Here is a 24,054-nt window from a genome sequence, read left to right on the forward strand (position 1 = left end):
CACGCACATTAGACCTCCCCATAGGAATGCATAGCGTGAGGACGTCCAGCGTTGTCTAAAACACTTTTCGGAAGTCTCTCTAGTGGCTGTCTGATATACAGCCACTAGAGGAGGAGTTAACCCTGCAAGGTAATTATTGCAGTTTAGAAAAACAGCAATAATTACACTTGTAGGATTAAGGGTGATGAGAGTTGGCACCCAGACCACTCCAATGGGCAGAAGTGTCTGGGTGCCTGGAGTGTACCTTTAAGAAGTGCCTTAAAACCAATCTCTCTAGGGAAGCTTATGGCCTCCCAGAGTAACCTCTAACTCACATACCTGTCTCTTGCTCTCTCCTAAAGGGCAGCACTCTACTTTCTCCTCCAGCTCTGCTTCACTCCCACCTATCAGGGTACCTGTAGTCTCTACCTCTGAGAGGGGTAGAGACTTAGACGTTTCTCCTTCCAGAGGGTCTGTTTCTCCCGTTCCTCGCGGTTCCCTCGGTCGTTTACACGCCGGCCGCGAGGGAGCTACTTCCTTTTATGACGCGACGCTCAATAGCCGACGTCATGACGCTAATCCAGTCCGACCTGCCACTCAAGTCCGGAAGACGAATCAGGACTCGTCGGAGGCGTGATTACTCTCTAGAGCCAGGGTATTTAATGGAGCTTTCCGCATTTGCTCATTGCCCTGTCGTGGTTCTAGCCAGTCTAGTCACACAGTGCTCTTGTATCCTGATTGTCTTTTGGTTCTGACCCGGTTTTGTTATTACTCTCCTGCTTCTCTGATTATCCTTTGACCTCGGCTTGTCTCTCGCTTACCTGTCTTCTCGTTCCCTCGACCTCGGCTTGTCTCTGACCATTCTATACGTAGTTCTTACGTTAAGTCCGGCCATTCTAAGGTCCGGTATACGTATCTCTCTACTCTTTGTACTCTGCGTGTTGGATCCCTGTCCCGATCCTGACACCACCTTATTTCATTGCTATTTCCTGTCCTATTGTGTTTTATACCCCACCTCCTATAGACTGTAAGCTCGTTTGAGGAGGGTCCTCTTCAACCTATCGTTCCTGTAAGTTTTTTTGTAATTGTCCTATTTATAGTTAAATCCATACCTCTGATAATATTGTAAAGCGCTACGGAATATGTTGGCGCTATATAAATGGCAATAATAATAATAATAATGTGTTCCTGCTAAATTTAGGAGTGGAAGGAGCTAGACCCATCATCCAGTAGTGCTGCCATGGCCTATAACCAGGAAAAGAAAATATCGGTAAGTATGAAATGTTCTGTTATCTTTATGACATTCTCATTTTGCAAGCGGGGATGATGAAATTACCACTTTAAGGGGTTTATTCACTATACATCACATGATAGAGCATTGAAAGCATAATTACAAGCTATAGCCAAGCAGTGACTATACTGGAGATGGAGAATGTTTTCACATTTTCCAATCTCATTTATCAATTCCCAGCATGTCACTGTTTGGTGAATGGGCCTCACACCTACTGCACTGTTTATATACAGTCCCCAGTCACGTGACTGGCTTTTCCATGTAACGAGTTCCGTACTGGAGGCAGTCTGCGTGACGTCACCGGCAGGATAGGCCGACGCGGTGCATTCTGGTAGTGGGGGGGGGGGGTGTTATTGTCGCAGGAGGGTATAGACTGCGGCCGCCATCTTGTAATTAGAGAATAGACACAGAGCGAGCCAGAGGAGTGGGTGGAAAGCACGTCCATAGCCCCCTCCACACTCCGCGTACCTGGAACAAAGGCAGAGGCGCACGTTGGTGTACCCGGCCCCCGGCTCGTTGTCTGCGATACCAGGACCTCGTCCCCCTCCCCGAGCTCGGACCGGGTGGCTCCCCTGCGGGATCCGCTTCGCCACGGCAGGAGAGAGGGGCGCTCGGCGGGGCGGGGGGGACACCGTGACATCCGCCAGCGGCCAGGACATCAGCGGGGACAGACACCGGAGGAGGAGGCGTCGGCGGGGGAGATCCCGGCCCGGGGGGAGGATGGAGGCGGAGAGAGGCGAGCAGAGCAAAGGTAATCCCCGAGACATGGCCTGTGTCTCCCCCACCCTGCCCCGAGTGTGCTCAATCTCCCCCCCCCCCCCACCCTGCCCCGAGTGTGCTCAATCTCCCCCCCCCACACCCTGCCCCGAGTGTGCTCAATCTCCCCCCCCCACCCTGCCCCGAGTGTGCTCAATCTCCCCCCCCACCCTGCCCCGAGTGTGCTCAATCTCCTCCCCCCCCACCCTGCCCCGAGTGTGCTCAATCTCCTCCCCCCCCACCCTGCCCCGAGTGTGCTCAATCTTCCCCCCCCACCCTGCCCCGAGTGTGCTCAATCTTCCCCCCCCACCCTGCCCCGAGTGTGCTCAATCTTCCCCCCCCACCCTGCCCCGAGTGTGCTCAATCTTCCCCCCCCACCCTGCCCCGAGTGTGCTCAATCTTCCCCCCCCACCCTGCCCCGAGTGTGCTCAATCTTCCCCCCCCACCCTGCCCCGAGTGTGCTCAATCTTCCCCCCCCACCCTGCCCCGAGTGTGCTCAATCTTCCCCCCCCACCCTGCCCCGAGTGTGCTCAATCTTCCCCCCCCACCCTGCCCCGAGTGTGCTCAATCTTCCCCCCCCACCCTGCCCCGAGTGTGCTCAATCTTCCCCCCCCACCCTGCCCCGAGTGTGCTCAATCTTCCCCCCCCACCCTGCCCCGAGTGTGCTCAATCTTCCCCCCCCACCCTGCCCCGAGTGTGCTCAATCTTCCCCCCCCACCCTGCCCCGAGTGTGCTCAATCTTCCCCCCCCACCCTGCCCCGAGTGTGCTCAATCTTCCCCCCCACCCTGCCCCGAGTGTGCTCAATCTTCCCCCCCACCCTGCCCCGAGTGTGCTCAATCTTCCCCCCCCACCCTGCCCCGAGTGTGCTCAATCTTCCCCCCCCACCCTGCCCCGAGTGTGCTCAATCTTCCCCCCCCACCCTGCCCCGAGTGTGCTCAATCTTCCCCCCCCACCCTGCCCCGAGTGTGCTCAATCTTCCCCCCCCACCCTGCCCCGAGTGTGCTCAATCTTCCCCCCCCACCCTGCCCCGAGTGTGCTCAATCTTCCCCCCCCACCCTGCCCCGAGTGTGCTCAATCTTCCCCCCCCACCCTGCCCCGAGTGTGCTCAATCTTCCCCCCCCACCCTGCCCCGAGTGTGCTCAATCTTCCCCCCCACCCTGCCCCGAGTGTGCTCAGTCTCCCCCCACCCTGCCCCGAGTGTGCTCAGTCTCCCCCCACCCTGCCCCGAGTGTGCTCAGTCTCCCCCCACCCTGCCCCGAGTGTGCTCAGTCTCCCCCCACCCTGCCCCGAGTGTGCTCAGTCTCCCCCCACCCTGCCCCGAGTGTGCTCAGTCTCCCCCCACCCTGCCCCGAGTGTGCTCAGTCTCCCCCCACCCTGCCCCGAGTGTGCTCAGTCTCCCCCCACCCTGCCCCGAGTGTGCTCAGTCTCCCCCCACCCTGCCCCGAGTGTGCTCAGTCTCCCCCCACCCTGCCCCGAGTGTGCTCAGTCTCCCCCCACCCTGCCCCGAGTGTGCTCAGTCTCCCCCCACCCTGCCCCGAGTGTGCTCAGTCTCCCCCCACCCTGCCCCGAGTGTGCTCAGTCTCCCCCCACCCTGCCCCGAGTGTGCTCAGTCTCCCCCCACCCTGCCCCGAGTGTGCTCAGTCTCCCCCCACCCTGCCCCGAGTGTGCTCAGTCTCCCCCCACCCTGCCCCGAGTGTGCTCAGTCTCCCCCCACCCTGCCCCGAGTGTGCTCAGTCTCCCCCCACCCTGCCCCGAGTGTGCTCAGTCTCCCCCCACCCTGCCCCGAGTGTGCTCAGTCTCCCCCCACCCTGCCCCGAGTGTGCTCAGTCTCCCCCCACCCTGCCCCGAGTGTGCTCAGTCTCCCCCCACCCTGCCCCGAGTGTGCTCAGTCTCCCCCCACCCTGCCCCGAGTGTGCTCAGTCTCCCCCCACCCTGCCCCGAGTGTGCTCAGTCTCCCCCCACCCTGCCCCGAGTGTGCTCAGTCTCCCCCCACCCTGCCCCGAGTGTGCTCAGTCTCCCCCCACCCTGCCCCGAGTGTGCTCAGTCTCCCCCCACCCTGCCCCGAGTGTGCTCAGTCTCCCCCCACCCTGCCCCGAGTGTGCTCAGTCTCCCCCCACCCTGCCCCGAGTGTGCTCAGTCTCCCCCCACCCTGCCCCGAGTGTGCTCAGTCTCCCCCCACCCTGCCCCGAGTGTGCTCAGTCTCCCCCCACCCTGCCCCGAGTGTGCTCAGTCTCCCCCCACCCTGCCCCGAGTGTGCTCAGTCTCCCCCCACCCTGCCCCGAGTGTGCTCAGTCTCCCCCCACCCTGCCCCGAGTGTGCTCAGTCTCCCCCCACCCTGCCCCGAGTGTGCTCAGTCTCCCCCCACCCTGCCCCGAGTGTGCTCAGTCTCCCCCCACCCTGCCCCGAGTGTGCTCAGTCTCCCCCCACCCTGCCCCGAGTGTGCTCAGTCTCCCCCCACCCTGCCCCGAGTGTGCTCAGTCTCCCCCCACCCTGCCCCGAGTGTGCTCAGTCTCCCCCCACCCTGCCCCGAGTGTGCTCAGTCTCCCCCCACCCTGCCCCGAGTGTGCTCAGTCTCCCCCCACCCTGCCCCGAGTGTGCTCAGTCTCCCCCCACCCTGCCCCGAGTGTGCTCAGTCTCCCCCCACCCTGCCCCGAGTGTGCTCAGTCTCCCCCCACCCTGCCCCGAGTGTGCTCAGTCTCCCCCACCCTGCCCCGAGTGTGCTCAGTCTCCCCCCACCCTGCCCCGAGTGTGCTCAGTCTCCCCCCACCCTGCCCCGAGTGTGCTCAGTCTCCCCCCACCCTGCCCCGAGTGTGCTCAGTCTCCCCCCACCCTGCCCCGAGTGTGCTCAGTCTCCCCCCACCCTGCCCCGAGTGTGCTCAGTCTCCCCCCACCCTGCCCCGAGTGTGCTCAGTCTCCCCCCACCCTGCCCCGAGTGTGCTCAGTCTCCCCCCACCCTGCCCCGAGTGTGCTCAGTCTCCCCCCACCCTGCCCCGAGTGTGCTCAGTCTCCCCCCACCCTGCCCCGAGTGTGCTCAGTCTCCCCCCACCCTGCCCCGAGTGTGCTCAGTCTCCCCCCACCCTGCCCCGAGTGTGCTCAGTCTCCCCCCACCCCCCGAGTGTGCTCAGTCTCCCCCCACCCTGCCCCGAGTGTGCTCAGTGACCCTGCCCCGAGTGTGCTCAGTCTCCCCCCACCCTGCCCCGAGTGTGCTCAGTCTCCCCCCACCCTGCCCCGAGTGTGCTCAGTCTCCCCCCACCCTGCCCCGAGTGTGCTCAGTCTCCCCCCACCCTGCCCCGAGTGTGCTCAGTCTCCCCCCACCCTGCCCCGAGTGTGCTCAGTCTCCCCCCACCCTGCCCCGAGTGTGCTCAGTCTCCCCCCACCCTGCCCCGAGTGTGCTCAGTCTCCCCCCACCCTGCCCCGAGTGTGCTCAGTCTCCCCCCACCCTGCCCCGAGTGTGCTCAGTCTCCCCCCACCCTGCCCCGAGTGTGCTCAGTCTCCCCCCACCCTGCCCCGAGTGTGCTCAGTCTCCCCCCACCCTGCCCCGAGTGTGCTCAGTCTCCCCCCACCCTGCCCCGAGTGTGCTCAGTCTCCCCCCACCCTGCCCCGAGTGTGCTCAGTCTCCCCCCACCCTGCCCCGAGTGTGCTCAGTCTCCCCCCACCCTGCCCCGAGTGTGCTCAGTCTCCCCCCACCCTGCCCCGAGTGTGCTCAGTCTCCCCCCACCCTGCCCCGAGTGTGCTCAGTCTCCCCCCACCCTGCCCCGAGTGTGCTCAGTCTCCCCCCCACCACCCTGCCCCGAGTGTGCTCAGTCTCCCCCCCACCACCCTGCCCCGAGTGTGCTCAGTCTCCCCCCCACCACCCTGCCCCGAGTGTGCTCAGTCTCCCCCCACCCCCTGCCCCGAGTGTGCTCAGTCTCCCCCCCACCACCCTGCCCCGAGTGTGCTCAGTCTCCCACCACCCTGCCCCGAGTGTGCTCAGTCTCCCCCCACCACCCTGCCCCGAGTGTGCTCAGTCTCCCCCCCACCACCCTGCCCCGAGTGTGCTCAGTCTCCCCCCACCACCCTGCCCCGAGTGTGCTCAGTCTCCCCCCACCACCCTGCCCCGAGTGTGCTCAGTCTCCCCCACCACCCTGCCCCGAGTGTGCTCAGTCTCCCCCCCACCACCCTGCCCCGAGTGTGCTCAGTCTCCCCCCACACCCTGCCCCGAGTGTGCTCAGTCTCCCCCCCACCACCCTGCCCCGAGTGTGCTCAGTCTCCCCCCCACCACCCTGCCCCGAGTGTGCTCAGTCTCCCCCCCACCACCCTGCCCCGAGTGTGCTCAGTCTCCCCCCCACCACCCTGCCCCGAGTGTGCTCAGTCTCCCCCCCACCACCCTGCCCCGAGTGTGCTCAGTCTCCCCCCCACCACCCTGCCCCGAGTGTGCTCAGTCTCCCCCCCACCACCCTGCCCCGAGTGTGCTCAGTCTCCCCCCCACCACCCTGCCCCGAGTGTGCTCAGTCTCCCCCCCACCACCCTGCCCCGAGTGTGCTCAGTCTCCCCCCCACCACCCTGCCCCGAGTGTGCTCAGTCTCCCCCCCACCACCCTGCCCCGAGTGTGCTCAGTCTCCCCCCCACCACCCTGCCCCGAGTGTGCTCAGTCTCCCCCCCACCACCCTGCCCCGAGTGTGCTCAGTCTCCCCCCCACCACCCTGCCCCGAGTGTGCTCAGTCTCCCCCCCACCACCCTGCCCCGAGTGTGCTCAGTCTCCCCCCCCACCACCCTGCCCCGAGTGTGCTCAGTCTCCCCCCCACCACCCTGCCCCGAGTGTGCTCAGTCTCCCCCCCACCACCCTGCCCCGAGTGTGCTCAGTCTCCCCCCCACCACCCTGCCCCGAGTGTGCTCAGTCTCCCCCCCACCACCCTGCCCCGAGTGTGCTCAGTCTCCCCCCCACCACCCTGCCCCGAGTGTGCTCAGTCTCCCCCCCACCACCCTGCCCCGAGTGTGCTCAGTCTCCCCCCCACCACCCTGCCCCGAGTGTGCTCAGTCTCCCCCCCACCACCCTGCCCCGAGTGTGCTCAGTCTCCCCCCCACCACCCTGCCCCGAGTGTGCTCAGTCTCCCCCCCACCACCCTGCCCCGAGTGTGCTCAGTCTCCCCCCCACCACCCTGCCCCGAGTGTGCTCAGTCTCCCCCCCCACCACCCTGCCCCGAGTGTGCTCAGTCTCCCCCCCCACCACCCTGCCCCGAGTGTGCTCAGTCTCCCCCCCACCACCCTGCCCCGAGTGTGCTCAGTCTCCCCCCCCACCACCCTGCCCCGAGTGTGCTCAGTCTCCCCCCCACCACCCTGCCCCGAGTGTGCTCAGTCTCCCCCCCACCACCCTGCCCCGAGTGTGCTCAGTCTCCCCCCCCACCACCCTGCCCCGAGTGTGCTCAGTCTCCCCCCACCACCCTGCCCCGAGTGTGCTCAGTCTCCCCCCACCACCCTGCCCCGAGTGTGCTCAGTCTCCCCCCCCACCACCCTGCCCCGAGTGTGCTCAGTCTCCCCCCCACCACCCTGCCCCGAGTGTGCTCAGTCTCCCCCCCACCACCCTGCCCCGAGTGTGCTCAGTCTCCCCCCCCACCACCCTGCCCCGAGTGTGCTCAGTCTCCCCCCCACCACCCTGCCCCGAGTGTGCTCAGTCTCCCCCCCACCACCCTGCCCCGAGTGTGCTCAGTCTCCCCCCCACCACCCTGCCCCGAGTGTGCTCAGTCTCCCCCCCCACCACCCTGCCCCGAGTGTGCTCAGTCTCCCCCCCCACCACCCTGCCCCGAGTGTGCTCAGTCTCCCCCCCACCACCCTGCCCCGAGTGTGCTCAGTCTCCCCCCCCACCACCCTGCCCCGAGTGTGCTCAGTCTCCCCCCCACCACCCTGCCCCGAGTGTGCTCAGTCTCCCCCCCACCACCCTGCCCCGAGTGTGCTCAGTCTCCCCCCCACCACCCTGCCCCGAGTGTGCTCAGTCTCCCCCCCCACCACCCTGCCCCGAGTGTGCTCAGTCTCCCCCCCACCACCCTGCCCCGAGTGTGCTCAGTCTCCCCCCCCACCACCCTGCCCCGAGTGTGCTCAGTCTCCCCCCCCACCACCCTGCCCCGAGTGTGCTCAGTCTCCCCCCCACCACCCTGCCCCGAGTGTGCTCAGTCTCCCCCCCCCACCACCCTGCCCCGAGTGTGCTCAGTCTCCCCCCCACCACCCTGCCCCGAGTGTGCTCAGTCTCCCCCCCCACCACCCTGCCCCGAGTGTGCTCAGTCTCCCCCCCCACCACCCTGCCCCGAGTGTGCTCAGTCTCCCCCCCCACCACCCTGCCCCGAGTGTGCTCAGTCTCCCCCCCCACCACCCTGCCCCGAGTGTGCTCAGTCTCCCCCCCCACCACCCTGCCCCGAGTGTGCTCAGTCTCCCCCCCCACCACCCTGCCCCGAGTGTGCTCAGTCTCCCCCCCCACCACCCTGCCCCGAGTGTGCTCAGTCTCCCCCCCACCACCCTGCCCCGAGTGTGCTCAGTCTCCCCCCCCACCACCCTGCCCCGAGTGTGCTCAGTCTCCCCCCCCACCACCCTGCCCCGAGTGTGCTCAGTCTCCCCCCCCACCACCCTGCCCCGAGTGTGCTCAGTCTCCCCCCCACCACCCTGCCCCGAGTGTGCTCAGTCTCCCCCCCACCACCCTGCCCCGAGTGTGCTCAGTCTCCCCCCCCACCACCCTGCCCCGAGTGTGCTCAGTCTCCCCCCCCACCACCCTGCCCCGAGTGTGCTCAGTCTCCCCCCCCACCACCCTGCCCCGAGTGTGCTCAGTCTCCCCCCCCCACCACCCTGCCCCGAGTGTGCTCAGTCTCCCCCCCCACCACCCTGCCCCGAGTGTGCTCAGTCTCCCCCCCCACCACCCTGCCCCGAGTGTGCTCAGTCTCCCCCCCCACCACCCTGCCCCGAGTGTGCTCAGTCTCCCCCCCACCACCCTGCCCCGAGTGTGCTCAGTCTCCCCCCCCACCACCCTGCCCCGAGTGTGCTCAGTCTCCCCCCCCACCACCCTGCCCCGAGTGTGCTCAGTCTCCCCCCCCACCACCCTGCCCCGAGTGTGCTCAGTCTCCCCCCCCACCACCCTGCCCCGAGTGTGCTCAGTCTCCCCCCCCACCACCCTGCCCCGAGTGTGCTCAGTCTCCCCCCCACCACCCTGCCCCGAGTGTGCTCAGTCTCCCCCCCCACCACCCTGCCCCGAGTGTGCTCAGTCTCCCCCCCACCACCCTGCCCCGAGTGTGCTCAGTCTCCCCCCCCACCACCCTGCCCCGAGTGTGCTCAGTCTCCCCCCCACCACCCTGCCCCGAGTGTGCTCAGTCTCCCCCCCCACCACCCTGCCCCGAGTGTGCTCAGTCTCCCCCCCCACCACCCTGCCCCGAGTGTGCTCAGTCTCCCCCCCCACCACCCTGCCCCGAGTGTGCTCAGTCTCCCCCCCACCACCCTGCCCCGAGTGTGCTCAGTCTCCCCCCCCACCACCCTGCCCCGAGTGTGCTCAGTCTCCCCCCCACCACCCTGCCCCGAGTGTGCTCAGTCTCCCCCCCCACCACCCTGCCCCGAGTGTGCTCAGTCTCCCCCCCCACCACCCTGCCCCGAGTGTGCTCAGTCTCCCCCCCCACCACCCTGCCCCGAGTGTGCTCAGTCTCCCCCCCCACCACCCTGCCCCGAGTGTGCTCAGTCTCCCCCCCCACCACCCTGCCCCGAGTGTGCTCAGTCTCCCCCCCCACCACCCTGCCCCGAGTGTGCTCAGTCTCCCCCCCCACCACCCTGCCCCGAGTGTGCTCAGTCTCCCCCCCCACCACCCTGCCCCGAGTGTGCTCAGTCTCCCCCCCCACCACCCTGCCCCGAGTGTGCTCAGTCTCCCCCCCCACCACCCTGCCCCGAGTGTGCTCAGTCTCCCCCCCCACCACCCTGCCCCGAGTGTGCTCAGTCTCCCCCCCCACCACCCTGCCCCGAGTGTGCTCAGTCTCCCCCCCCACCACCCTGCCCCGAGTGTGCTCAGTCTCCCCCCCCACCACCCTGCCCCGAGTGTGCTCAGTCTCCCCCCCCACCACCCTGCCCCGAGTGTGCTCAGTCTCCCCCCCCACCACCCTGCCCCGAGTGTGCTCAGTCTCCCCCCCCACCACCCTGCCCCGAGTGTGCTCAGTCTCCCCCCCCACCACCCTGCCCCGAGTGTGCTCAGTCTCCCCCCCCACCACCCTGCCCCGAGTGTGCTCAGTCTCCCCCCCCACCACCCTGCCCCGAGTGTGCTCAGTCTCCCCCCCCACCACCCTGCCCCGAGTGTGCTCAGTCTCCCCCCCCACCACCCTGCCCCGAGTGTGCTCAGTCTCCCCCCCCACCACCCTGCCCCGAGTGTGCTCAGTCTCCCCCCCCACCACCCTGCCCCGAGTGTGCTCAGTCTCCCCCCCCACCACCCTGCCCCGAGTGTGCTCAGTCTCCCCCCCCACCACCCTGCCCCGAGTGTGCTCAGTCTCCCCCCCCACCACCCTGCCCCGAGTGTGCTCAGTCTCCCCCCCCACCACCCTGCCCCGAGTGTGCTCAGTCTCCCCCCCCACCACCCTGCCCCGAGTGGGATCAACCCCCCCTTTCTGTATTAGAAGCCCTGTGATTGGACCTTGTGAGGCACTTAGGTGATGTTGGGTGCCAGGTAAACAAAAATAAAATTTTATGCTGGTTTACTGCAAATGTGAGTAACCCTTTAAATATCAGAGATAATGAATCAGTATAAGTAATTATATTGAGACTGCTTCAGGAACTCCGTGATAAGTGTGTGTTTTTATTTCGCAAAATGAATGCGTGTCAAAATATGGAGTTTGGCATTCTTTGAGGCTTCATATTGTTTAAAGAGTAAAATGAAATGACTATATAAAAGTAAGTTAAAAATATAGATCCTCCAAGTAAACAAGTCATGGAAACGGTGATGGGAAATGGCAAGATTGTTGCCATAAATCCTCTTGACCGTAAACCATCATAAACCTAACTTGTCATATTTGGATTATAATTTCAGTGTTTGTTTTTTGTTTTTTTTTAATCTTAAACAGTAGATTTTTTTGTTTATTTCTTTAAGATGGGGAAGTTAATGTCTTGGATGATATTTTAACTGAAGCACCAGATCAAGATGATGAACTGTATAACCCTGAAAGCGAGCAAGATGTGAATGAGAAAAAAGGTAGAAGTGATTTTTTTTAATTTATTTTTTCCTCTTGCATTTGTCATTAAGTTGTCGTAATAGCGTTCAATTTACGTCAGGAGTGTGGAATTCATGTCACCCGGGTGCTTTAGCTAGTGGAAGGCTGTTCCTGGAGATCCTGGGAAGGGTAGGTCCATGGCAGAAAAGATATGGTAGGCATCTCCACCTCGAGGCCTCAGTACTCATTAGTGAGTGGGATTGTGGCTACCGGGATTCCCAGCATGCCCTATTCGTTAGTAAGCGGGAGAAAGCAATTACTATGTTCTGCACACGCCAGAGCTTCCTCACTGGACCCGGGTGGTTTAATCCAGGGATCATAGGCCCCTCTAGGGAGAAGAGTAAGCAGAACGGAGCACAAAGACATTACTCAATACCAATAAAAGTCAAACTACTCAAAGCCAGCTAACATTGCACGCACATTACATGCAGCCAGCAAACCATCACACTAGCATTACATGCAACCTTACAGTCACCACACGCATGCTACATGGGGAGTCAAAGGTGATCACTTAACGCAAATTGAAATAAAAGTTTGTTCCTATAGCTTAGCTGGAGAATATTTTCAAGTGAACTTCTATTTTTTTTTTTTTTTTTTTTTTTTTTGGATTTGATGTGCAACAGTTTTGGAGATTAAGGAGTAAACTTGACAGTGTCCAATGCTCTTTGTAGGTGCCACAATGAGAAATATTGAAGAAGATAGGACAAGTAGATTGCGATAAGAGACGAAGTAGATAGGGCTACTGCTTTAATCCCTCTGACAAGTAGATGTTAAAACAAATTCCACATCCCTGTACTTACATACTTTTTCTAAAGAGTAATATTCAGAACTATCTAGCCGCATTTAGGTAAAATGTTAATCAAGTGATTGCTAGTGTCTTAATCCTATTGTTTTCTGTAGGATCCAAAAGAAAAAGTGACAGAATTGATATGAGTGAACCGAAGAGACAAAAACAATCTGCACACGTTTCAAGGCAACAACCACAGAGAGTGTCTGCAGGGAGCAATAAAAGAATTGCTAGCTCTAAAGGAAAACCAGGTCCAGACTACAAGAACGATGATTTCCATAGGCAAGAGCGGAACAGGAGGTCCGATGGAGATCGCCGACTACGTCACTCTGGCAGTACCATGCGTGAGGCTTTTAAAGGGCCACAGGATAAGATGGGAATGAGAAAGCGAGAATCAGACAGGGTGACCAAATCCACTACTCCAGAAATACAATCAGAGGTAACTAGTGATTAACACAAATGGTAAATTTTACTATTTGATGTCAATAGTATGACAAAAACCTCTTTATTGTAAAGCGGCTTTGTTATCTTGTGGGATCTTTGCATATTTTGCAAAGAATTCTGATGGTGTCATTACCACTTGCAATTTGGTGTCCTGTGGGTACAGGGGTAAGTAGATTTAATTATCAGATGTTCTCTCATGGCCTCCACCATCTCCATCTGGGGTATCCCCTTCAGCTCATTGGTTCTTCATAATGCAAAGCACCACATTTGACGAAAACCAAACATAGCATATTGGCACAAACCTCTCATACCAGCTGCCAAACACAGTGGTGAAGTGATGATGTGGGATTGTTTTGCATCTTCAGGACCTGGAAAACCTTGCAGTCATTGTGTCAACCATGAAACCCTCTGTTTACCAAAGTATTCTAGAGTCAAATGTGAGGCCATCTGTCTGACAGCATAAAGGGACAATATAGTCACCAGAACTACATTATTGAATTTGTTCTGGTGAGTATAATCATTCCCTTCAGGCTTTTTGCAGTAAACACTTTTTCCCCCTTCAGAGAAAAGGCAGTGTTTACATGCCAGCCTAGGGATACCTCCACTGGCCACTGGAGCAGTGCTGCCATTCAGTGTCTCTACCCTCTGCATGAAGACACTGAACTTTCCTCATAGAGATGCATTGATTTAGTGCATCTCTATGAGGAGATGCTGATTGGCCAGGGCTGTGTTTGGCTTGTGCTGGCTCTACCCTGTCAGCCATATTTACTGTCTTAGCCAATCCAATGCTTTCATGTGTGAAAACATTGTGATTGGCTTTGAATAACACTTGTGGTGATATCAGCCAAGCAGGCAGATCACTGACTTAGCACCAGCAGACTGCAATAAAGGTAAGGTTTTACTATATTTAGGGAGGGGGGAAGAGGGGCCAGATGTGTTTTTAACACTAGAGAGTTAGTAATATATGTTTGTTTATGACCCTATTGTGTTCCTTTTAAGTTTGGCTAAACCTGCGTCATGCAACAGGACAATGATCCTAAGTACACCAGCAAATTCACAACAGTATGGCTGGAAAAGAAAGCATCAAGGTTTTGCAATACCACAGTCAAAGTCCAGCCTTATTGAAATGCTGTGTTAGGACTTAAAGAGAGCTGTGCATAAACAAATGCCAGCAAACTACAATGAACTGAACAACATTGTAAGGAGTTAACCTCCACCAGAATGTTTTAGACTAGGGATGCACTGAAATGAAAATTCTGGTCCGAAACCGAAAATTCAGGAATCCCTTGGTCGAAAAACCGAAACTGAAAAGGACATTTTCCCCCAAATGGTTTAAGTTCGTTTTTTTCCCTATAATTTTATTAGACTTTTTAATGAATTTAATCTAATCTGTAAAATGTCTCTTCCTCCCCTCTATTTTTTTTAGTGTTCTTTTTCACCTCCTCCCCAGTCCCATAGTGTGCTTTTCCCCCCTCCCCAGTCCCATAGTGTGCTTTTCCCCCCTCCCCAGTCCCATAGTGTGCTTTTCCCCCCTCCCCAGTCCCATAGTGTGCTTTTCCCCCCTCCCCAGTCCCATAGTGTGCTTTTCCCCCCTCCCCAGTCCCATAGTGTGCTTTCCCCCCTCCCCAGTCCCATAGTGTGCTTTCCCCCCTCCCCAGTCCCAGTGTGCTTTTCCCCCCTCCCCAGTCCCACAGTGTGCTTTTCCCCCCTCCCCAGTCCCACAGTGTGCTTTTCCCCCCTCCCCAGTCCCACAGTGTGCTTTTCCCCCTCCCCAGTCCCACAGTGTGCATTTCCCCCCTCCCCAGTCCCACAGTGTGCATTTCCCCCCTCCCCAGTCCCACAGTGTGCATTTCCCCCCTCCCCAGTCCCACAGTGTGCTTTTCCCCCCTCCCCAGTCCCACAGTGTGCTTTTCCCCCCTCCCCAGTCCCACAGTGTGCTTTTCCCCCCTCCCCAGTCCCACAGTGTGCTTTTCCCCCCTCCCCAGTCCCACAGTGTGCTTTTCCCCCCTCCCCAGTCCCACAGTGTGCTTTTCCCCCCTCCCCAGTCCCACAGTGTGCTTTTCCCCCCTCCCCAGTCCCACAGTGTGCTTTTCCCCCCTCCCCAGTCCCACAGTGTGCTTTTCCCCCCTCCCCAGTCCCACAGTGTGCTTTTCCCCCCTCCCCAGTCCCACAGTGTGCTTTTCCCCCCTCCCCAGTCCCACAGTGTGCTTTTCCCCCCTCCCCAGTCCCACAGTGTGCTTTTCCCCCCTCCCCAGTCCCACAGTGTGCTTTTCCCCCCTCCCCAGTCCCACAGTGTGCTTTTCCCCCCTCCCCAGTCCCACAGTGTGCTTTTCCCCCCTCCCCAGTCCCACAGTGTGCTTTTCCCCCCTCCCCAGTCCCACAGTGTGCTTTTCCCCCCTCCCCAGTCCCACAGTGTGCTTTTCCCCCCTCCCCAGTCCCACAGTGTGCTTTTCCCCCTCCCCAGTCCCACAGTGTGCTTTTTCCCCCCTCCCCAGTCCCACAGTGTGCTTTTCCCCCCTCCCCAGTCCCACAGTGTGCTTTTCCCCCCTCCCCAGTCCCACAGTGTGCTTTTCCCCCCTCCCCAGTCCCACAGTGTGCTTTTCCCCCCTCCCCAGTCCCACAGTGTGCTTTTCCCCCCTCCCCAGTCCCACAGTGTGCTTTTCCCCCCTCCCCAGTCCCACAGTGTGCTTTTCCCCCCTCCCCAGTCCCACAGTGTGCTTTTCCCCCCTCCCCAGTCCCACAGTGTGCTTTTCCCCCCTCCCCAGTCCCACAGTGTGCTTTTCCCCCCTCCCCAGTCCCACAGTGTGCTTTTCCCCCCTCCCCAGTCCCACAGTGTGCTTTTCCCCCCTCCCCAGTCCCACAGTGTGCTTTTCCCCCCTCCCCAGTCCCACAGTGTGCTTTTCCCCCCTCCCCAGTCCCACAGTGTGCTTTTCCCCCCTCCCCAGTCCCACAGTGTGCTTTTCCCCCCTCCCCAGTCCCACAGTGTGCTTTTCCCCCCTCCCCAGTCCCACAGTGTGCTTTTCCCCCCTCCCCAGTCCCACAGTGTGCTTTCCCCCCTCCCCAGTCCCACAGTGTGCTTTCCCCCCTCCCCAGTCCCACAGTGTGCTTTTCCCCCCTCCCCAGTCCCACAGTGTGCTTTTCCCCCCTCCCCAGTCCCACAGTGTGCTTTTCCCCCCTCCCCAGTCCCACAGTGTGCTTTTCCCCCCTCCCCAGTCCCACAGTGTGCTTTTCCCCCCTCCCCAGTCCCACAGTGTGCTTTTCCCCCCTCCCCAGTCCCACAGTGTGCTTTTCCCCCCTCCCCAGTCCTACAGTGTGCTTTTCCCCCCTCCCCAGTCCCACAGTGTGCTTTTCCCCCCTCCCCAGTCCCACAGTGTGCGTTTCCCCCCTCCCCAGTCCCACAGTGTGCTTTTCCCCCCTCCCCAGTCCCACAGTGTGCTTTTCCCCCCTCCCCAGTCCCACAGTGTGCTTTTCCCCCCTCCCCAGTCCCACAGTGTGCTTTTCCCCCCTCCCCAGTCCCACAGTGTGCTTTTCCCCCCTCCCCAGTCCCACAGTGTGCTTTTCCCCCCTCCCCAGTCCCACAGTGTGCTTTTCCCCCCTCCCCAGTCCCACAGTGTGCTTTTCCCCCCTCCCCAGTCCCACAGTGTGCTTTTCCCCCCTCCCCAGTCCCACAGTGTGCTTTTCCCCCCTCCCCAGTCCCACAGTGTGCTTTTCCCCCCTCCCCAGTCCCACAGTGTGCTTTTCCCCCCTCCCCAGTCCCACAGTGTGCTTTTCCCCCCTCCCCAGTCCCACAGTGTGCTTTCCCCCCTCCCCAGTCCCACAGTGTGCTTTCCCCCCTCCCCAGTCCCACAGTGTGCTTTCCCCCCTCCCCAGTCCCACAGTGTGCTTTCCCCCCTCCCCAGTCCCACAGTGTGCTTCCCCCCCCCCAGTCCCACAGTGTGCTTTCCCCCCCCCAGTCCCACAGTGTGCTTTCCCCCCCCCAGTCCCACAGTGTGCTTTCCCCCCCCCAGTCCCACAGTGTGCTTTCCCCCCCCCAGTCCCACAGTGTGCTTCCCCCCCCCAGTCCCACAGTGTGCTTTCCCCCCTCCCCAGTCCCACAGTGTGCTTTTCCCCCCTCCCCAGTCCCACAGTGTGCTTTTCCCCCCTCCCCAGTCCCACAGTGTGCTTTTCCCCCCTCCCCAGTCCCACAGTGTGCTTTTCCCCCCTCCCCAGTCCCACAGTGTGCTTTTCCCCCCTCCCCAGTCCCACAGTGTGCTTTTCCCCCCTCCCCAGTCCCACAGTGTGCTTTCCCCAGTCCCACAGTGTGCTTTCCCCCCTCCCCAGTCCCACAGTGTGCTTTCCCCCCTCCCCAGTCCCACAGTGTGCTTTCCCCCCTCCCCAGTCCCACAGTGTGCTTCCCCCCCCCAGTCCCACAGTGTGCTTCCCCCCCCCAGTCCCACAGTGTGCTTCCCCCCCCCAGTCCCACAGTGTGCTTCCCCCCCCCAGTCCCACAGTGTGCTTCCCCCCCCAGTCCCACAGTGTGCTTCCCCCCCCCAGTCCCACAGTGTGCTTCCCCCCCCCAGTCCCACAGTGTGCTTTCCCCCCCCCAGTCCCACAGTGTGCTTCCCCCCCCAGTCCCACAGTGTGCTTCCCCCCCCAGTCCCACAGTGTGCTTCCCCCCCAGTCCCACAGTGTGCTTCCCCCCCCAGTCCCACAGTGTGCTTTCCCCCCCCCAGTCCCACAGTGTGCTTTCCCCCCCCCAGTCCCACAGTGTGCTTTCCCCCCCCAGTCCCACAGTGTGCTTTCCCCCCCCAGTCCCACAGTGTGCTTCCCCCCCCCAGTCCCACAGTGTGCTTTCCCCCCCCCAGTCCCACAGTGTGCTTCCCCCCCCCCCCAGTCCCACAGTGTGCTTCCCCCCCCCCCCAGTCCCACAGTGTGCTTCCCCCCCCAGTCCCCGTCCCACAGTGTGCTTTTTTTTCCCCCGTCCCATGGTGTTTCCTCTCCCCCCCCGTTCCCATGGTGTTTCCTCTCCCCCCTCTCCCATGGTGTTTCCTCTCCCCCCTCTCCCATGGTGTTTCCTCTCCCCCCCCCCCTCTCCCATGGTGTTTCCTCTCCCCCCCCCCCTCTCCCATGGTGTTTCCTCTCCCCCCCCCCCCCCCATGGTGTTTCCTCTCCCCCCCCCTCTCCCATGGTGTTTCCTCTCCCCCCCCCTCTCCCATGGTGTTTCCTCTCCCCCCCCTCTCCCATGGTCTTTCCTCTCCCCCCCCCCCTCTCCCATGGTGTTTCCTCTCCCCCCCCCCTCCCATGGTGTTTCCTCCTCTCCCCCCCCCCCCCCATGGTGTTTCCTCCCCCCCCCCCTCCCATGGTGTTTCCTCCCCCCCCCCTCCCATGGTGTTTCCTCCCCCCCCCCTCCCATGGTGTTTCCTCCCCCCCCCCTCCCATGGTGTTTCCTCCCCCCCCTCTCCCATGGTGTTTCCTCCCCCCCCTCTCCCATGGTGTTTCCTCCCCCCCCTCTCCCATGGTGTTTCCTCCCCCCCCTCTCCCATGGTGTTTCCTCCCCCCCCTCTCCCATGGTGTTTCCTCCCCTCCCCCCCCCTCTCCCATGGTGTTTCCTCCCCTCCCCCCCCCCTCTCCCATGGTGTTTCCTCCCCTCCCCCCCCCTCTCCCATGGTGTTTCCTCCCCTCTCCCATGGTGTTTCCTCCCCTCTCCCATGGTGTTTCCTCCCCTCCTCCCCTCTCCCATGGTGTTTCCTCCCCTCCCCCCCTCTCCCATGGTGTTTCCTCCCCTCCCCCCCCCCCCTCTCCCATGGTGTTTCCTCCCCTCCCCCCCCCCCCCTCTCCCATGGTGTTTCCTCCCCTCCCCCCCCCCTCTCCCATGGTGTTTCCTCCCCTCCCCCCCCCCCCTCTCCCATGGTGTTTCCTCCCCCCCCCCCCTCTCCCATGGTGTTTCCTCCCCTCCCCCCCCCCTCTCCCATGGTGTTCCCTCCCCCCCCCCCTCTCCCATGGTGTTTCCTCCCCCCCCCCTCTCCCATGGTGTTTCCTCCCCTCCCCCCCCCCTCTCCCATGGTGTTTCCTCCCCTCCCCCCCCCCCTCTCCCATGGTGTTTCCTCCCCTCCCCCCCCTCTCCCATGGTGTTTCCTCCCCTCCCCCCCCTCTCCCATGGTGTTTCCTCCCCTCCCCCCCCTCTCCCATGGTGTTTCCTCCCCTCCCCCCCCTCTCCCATGGTGTTTCCTCCCCTCCCCCCCCTCTCCCATGGTGTTTCCTCCCCTCCCCCCCCTCTCCCATGGTGTTTCCTCCCCTCCCCCCCTCTCCCATGGTGTTTCCTTCCCCCCCCCCCCCTCTCCCATGGTGTTTCCTCTCCCCCCCCCCCTCTCCCATGGTGTTTCCTCTCCCCCCCCCCCCCTCTCCCATGGTGTTTCCTCTCCCCCCCCCCCCCCCTCTCCCATGGTGTTTCCTCCCCCCCCCTCTCCCATGGTGTTTCCTCCCCCCCCCCTCTCCCATGGTGGTTTTTTTCCCTTCTCCCATGGTCTTCTTCCTTCCTCCCCCTCCTGTCCCAATGCAGTATTCTTGACTTTTCATGTTATCATTACTATCTTTCATTGTGATATATAATCATCTGAATTGTTAATGCATGCATGTCTGTTAAACTATGCATTACAAAACTTCAATTTATTGCTGCGAAAAGTGGTTCTACAAGCTATTGAATCATAAGGTGTACTTACACCTGGCTTCTCCGATTTGGCTTTTTTTTTTTCCCCCAATCATGACTTGTTACTTTTCATCTGAGGTCGTATTAACTAATTTTAAGAGCTGCTGAGGAGCAGATGATTATGTCCTGATATGTAATCCCATAGACTTCACAGAGGGTGTACTTTCTTTTTCTTATGACTGTATATTGCATTGGAATTTCAGTTGGAATTTAACACAATAATAAAAGCTAATCATCCCAATTGCTGATGGGAGCAAGCTTCTTATTATGCACCTGATTGGTGGAGAATCCCCTAGCATTACCATCCAGGTGGGAATCATTTGGGGTAGCCATTAGTAACATTATAAATTTCTTATTGTATCCTCATTTAAAAGGAGTTGTTGCGCTCAGTTACATCATTGTCCAGCGCTATCTTGCATAAGACGTAAGTTATCATCATGTATGCATATCGTTTAATCTCTTTATTTTGCCAGCACAATGTGTGTGTAAACTGGTATTGTTGCCCACATGTTTTGTGGGTGTAGGAGTTCCTTTAGTGATTTAAGGGGCAAGAATACATATCTATATCTCTATCTCAAGTCTGCTCTATTTTGCCACCATATTTTACTTAGAAAATAAGACATGAGACGAGCAGAAGACAGAGCAGGTCTAGTCACTCCTCTAATGATGGAAATTCAGAAGACTATGGCTCAGATCAGGAAACTGGAAGTAGTGACTCCTCTGAACAAGGTAACAGTGGAAACGAAGAGGAAGTAATGGAGGAGGAGGAGGATGAGGGAGAAGAAGCTGAGGAGGTGGAAGAGGACGATGAGGACTATGATCAGGACGAGCAAGAACGAGACCAAAGAGATGGCAATGATTATGATACACGCAGCGAGGCCAGTGACTCAGAGTCTGACTCTGCCTCTTTTACAGATGGCGACTCTATTCGGTCTGGATCTGGCTCAGACCTTTCAGGTAAATACTGTGTGTTTTGTTTTTTGTTAATTCAATACAAAAGATTTGTAGTGTTTATGATTGGAGTAACTTATCAGTTTCTTGTGGCTTTTTTTTTTACTAGTCCTGTTCTTGACTTATTTTATTTGAAAAAATTAAAAATGCTCACACGTTTCCTTCCAATCATGTTTGACAACTTCCCCACTGAGTAATATGTAGCAGTACTGTGTGCATGGCATGCTATTTATTGAGCAAATTGAAGTCATCTTAATGACTGAATGTTCAGAACACTCATGAGTTGTTTGAGGTGGTAAAAAAGAGTGACAGGAGCAGCAGTTATGTCTACTGTGCATGTGTGGGTAGGTACACGTAGTAAATATGCAATATTGATCTTCGTAAACTTTCCATAGAAATGTGGGACTCTACCTGCTTTGTAGAGCAGAGTCTCCAATAGGGTGGAGTAGAGATATGGGAAATATACATGTTTCTCATAAATTTGTAAACTTACTAAACAAAGCTCGGGAATACTGGTATCCTATTATAGTTGTGGCTGGTAATTTGATGGCTATTCATAAGCCTGTAGTTGGCGGCCACGGAAGTCCATATACAGGGAGACCATACAATACTGTGCAACCTACTTCACTTTGACATTTATATATTCTATTTAGCTAGTAGTGTAGTTAAACTCAAAACACTTTGAGATGTCCATCATGATGATATATAATATGCTCCCTCTTTCTTTTTTTAATTGGCTCTGCCACCATCTGGGGTTTTTGCATATTTCGCAAACACCTCTGGCGGTTATTGCTCTGCTTTGTGTCCGGTGGTTTCAGGTAATGGTTAGTTTAACTTACCTAACCATTTTCCTGTTGGCCTCTGCTGTTTTCATGCAGTCAATCCTCTTCAGCTCCAGGCGCTTCATCTGCCAGAAGGCATGTTGGTGTTGTATTCTCACGCATGAAAAAAGATGACAACACTGATTTCTTTGAAGGATCACACAAGACTGCAGGACCCTCCATAAACATAGCTTTTTTTTTTTTTCCCCTTGCAGCCATTACTGGTGACTGCAGGGGGGAATAAAACTTGACCTTTGCAGCTCCACCTTTTGTCAAGGATAGGTAATATTCTAAGACAAAGCAAGTCCCTATTTTGTTTTAGAATATCTTTCAGTGAAATTTCAACACAGTAAATGTGAGTATTTCAAAAATATCTTATAATTTCCTGCTAGTGGCTGGAGAGTCACTAGGGGCATTTAACACAAACCAATTTAAAAACTGAAATTTGACATCCTGCATTAGCATGCATTCAATATGAGAAGCATTGGATCCAGTGCTTCCCATAAAAAAATGCATTCTGTCTCTAGGATTCAGATTCAACCTCTGAGCATCTGATTAGACAAGTCATCTGGATTGATGACTTCTCAGGAGAGTTGGTCTGTAGTGAGCAGTCTGTCCCAACAGTGGAATGAGGAATACATACATACGTGTGTTGTATTTTTGGGGGGCTGGGCCGTTTTCGGAATACATCTTCATGTTTTTAGAGGGTTTGTTACTCAGCCCTTTGGTGCTTAATGAATTAAACAGACAAATATATACTTATAGCTAATCAGGATTAATAAAGTAAACGGCAAATCATGGTCTGAGCAATGGATAAACATTCCCAGGTTAAACTTGGTTACCTCCCATTACATAATAAGAATTTAATTTGGTAATATGTGCACAATACTTTTGTGTGTCATGAAGGGGGAAAAAAATCGTAAATTAAAAAAAAGGATTTTTTAGATTTAAAATATATTTTGAAATATACCATATTGTGATTATGATGCCTAGAGTATCCAATTTTGTTAAAAGGGGATAATGAAAAAGTATGTTTAAAAGAACACTAAAGTGTCTGGCATATGCATTGTACTTGTCTGGCTGTTTAGGGCTTCTGCCGTCTTTAGATTGCTCTGAAAAGGTGAATTTACTCTCCCTTTCTCCCTTGCTGCAGCTGGCCCCACTTCTGTAGCTCATTTTGATGATATCTGCCAATCAAATGCTTTCCCACAGGAAAGCATTGGTAAACTGTTGCACATGCGCAGCAAAACTTTGCACTGGACCAATCCACATGCCCCATCATGCATCTCTATGGGGAGCATTCAGTGCCTCCATGCAAGTGGAGACGCTGCAGCGCTGAGATTGGAAGCACATCTAGTGGCCGTATGAGTGACTGCCATTAGAGATGTTACTAGGCAGCAATGTAAACACTGCCTTTACTTTTAAAACATGAAAATATTTGTTAAATGCTAAAGGAAAGCACCAGGGGACTGAAAACACTGACCTTTTTAATTCGATGAAGTAGTTACAGTGCCTACAGTGTCCCTTTACCATTGAATAAGAATGTCTTACTAACCGTAGCCTGGCCCCCACTAAGACAAAAAATACACACCTCCATCTAGCAATACAAACCCACACCAGCAATGGACAACGTGATAGGCTGATAGACGACAGCATGCACTCTCAGCCACCCTCTGCTGCTTATGCTAATACTCCTTCGTTTGCCCAAGCATCACAGAGGATGAACTGCTGGGGACTATCATTTAACATTAAAAAAAGTTTAACTTTGAAGGAGAGAATGGAGTCAAGGAGGTTTAGATGCTATAATCTCTTCAGTGAGATGAAACTATTACCATACACTTAGTGTACTTTGTTTGTTTTTTAACCCATATTTTAGGTTTTTTAATTACATAGAGGACTTGGGGGAGGGGGGGGGGGTGGATTTATTTTTTCCATGGTTATTTTTGCTTTGATTATTGCAACAGTGCTTTGGAATGTTGAATAGGCATATGGAAGTACTATTTCACATATTTTTTTTAATTCAGAGACTTACTGCAGTGAGCAAAACTTGATTATTCTAAACTTTTTTTTTTTTTTCCTCTGTTTATATAATATACGTAGGATTTCTTATGATTGCCTGTTAAAGGAACACTAAGCACCAAACAACTTTTACTTACCAAGTTATTTTGGTGTATATATCATGGCTCTGCAGTATCACTGTTTAAGTGTTCTGCAATTTAAGAGTTAAATCACTTTTTGTACAACTTTCACTTGCTGTGGCTCACACAGCCTCTCTACAAACTTCCTGTATTTTTCATAGTGTGTTTAATATAACCATTTCATCTCATTAAACTTATTATAGTGTCATGCTGCTCAGGCTAATGCTTCCTCACTATCCTGAGCAGTACAGGCCGGATGAGCTATTGGTTTTATATATATATATCTATCGATCTCTTTAAAAAATTAACCTGTATCACTGTAAAGAAAGATGGCATCAGGGGACTCTACAATGTAGCCACTTTAATGAGATGACAGTTACAGTGCCCACAGTGTCCTTTTAATTATTATTTATATAGCGCCAACAAAATTCTGCAGTGCTTTACAGTGGGTGGATGAACAAACATGTAGTTGTAACCAGACAAGTTGGACACACAGGAACAGAGGGAGTGGGGTAAAGTGACACAACAGTTAAGGATAGTATTAGACTAATGACAGTTGCAAGAGAGGAATCAGTCAGGAGCTATTAACCGTTTAATTGATACGCTTTTATGAAGAAGTGGGTTTTTAATGATTTTTTTGAAGTAGTGGAGACTGGGTGGGCATCTAACGGAAGAGGGAAGTGAGTTCCCCAGGAACGGTGCAGCCCTCAAAGTCTTGAAGGCAAGCATCAGAGGTGGGAGTACGGACAGAAGATAGACTTAAGTTTTCAGCAGAGCGTAAGGGCCAAGACGGGACATACTTATGTATTAGGGAGGCTTGATAGGTGGGAGCAGCATTATGTAGAGATTTGAAAGCAAGAACCAGAATTTTTTTTAATTAAGCCCTATATCTTACTGGAAGCGAGTGTAGGTACTGACAGAAGGGTGAGGCGTGTTTAACAGCATGCTGGAGCCCACAACATCCTCCTGTTTTTGCTAAATTAAAATGAACACAGCAGGAGATA

The 24,054-nt window shown here is 57.0% G+C and overlaps 1 protein-coding gene across 4 annotated transcripts in view; it reads left to right on the forward strand.

Annotated features, from left to right (window-relative positions):
- The first annotated feature begins 1,623 nt into the window (after nt 1–1,623).
- YTHDC1 (YTH N6-methyladenosine RNA binding protein C1) overlaps nt 1,624–24,054 on the forward strand; it is a 47,043-nt gene continuing 24,612 nt past the window's right edge. For all 4 annotated transcript variants that reach the window (XM_063458738.1, XM_063458739.1, XM_063458741.1 and 1 more), the window contains exons 1-4: nt 1,624–2,021; nt 11,104–11,205; nt 12,125–12,450; nt 19,752–20,097. In XM_063458738.1, coding sequence (XP_063314808.1) covers nt 1,991–2,021; nt 11,104–11,205; nt 12,125–12,450; nt 19,752–20,097 — 805 coding nt within the window. In that variant the 5' untranslated portion in view covers nt 1,624–1,990. The remainder of the gene's footprint in view (nt 2,022–11,103; nt 11,206–12,124; nt 12,451–19,751; nt 20,098–24,054) is intronic.

Source organism: Pelobates fuscus, chromosome 6 (genome assembly GCF_036172605.1).
Source record: "Pelobates fuscus isolate aPelFus1 chromosome 6, aPelFus1.pri, whole genome shotgun sequence".
Classification (NCBI taxonomy): Eukaryota; Metazoa; Chordata; class Amphibia; order Anura; family Pelobatidae; genus Pelobates; species Pelobates fuscus.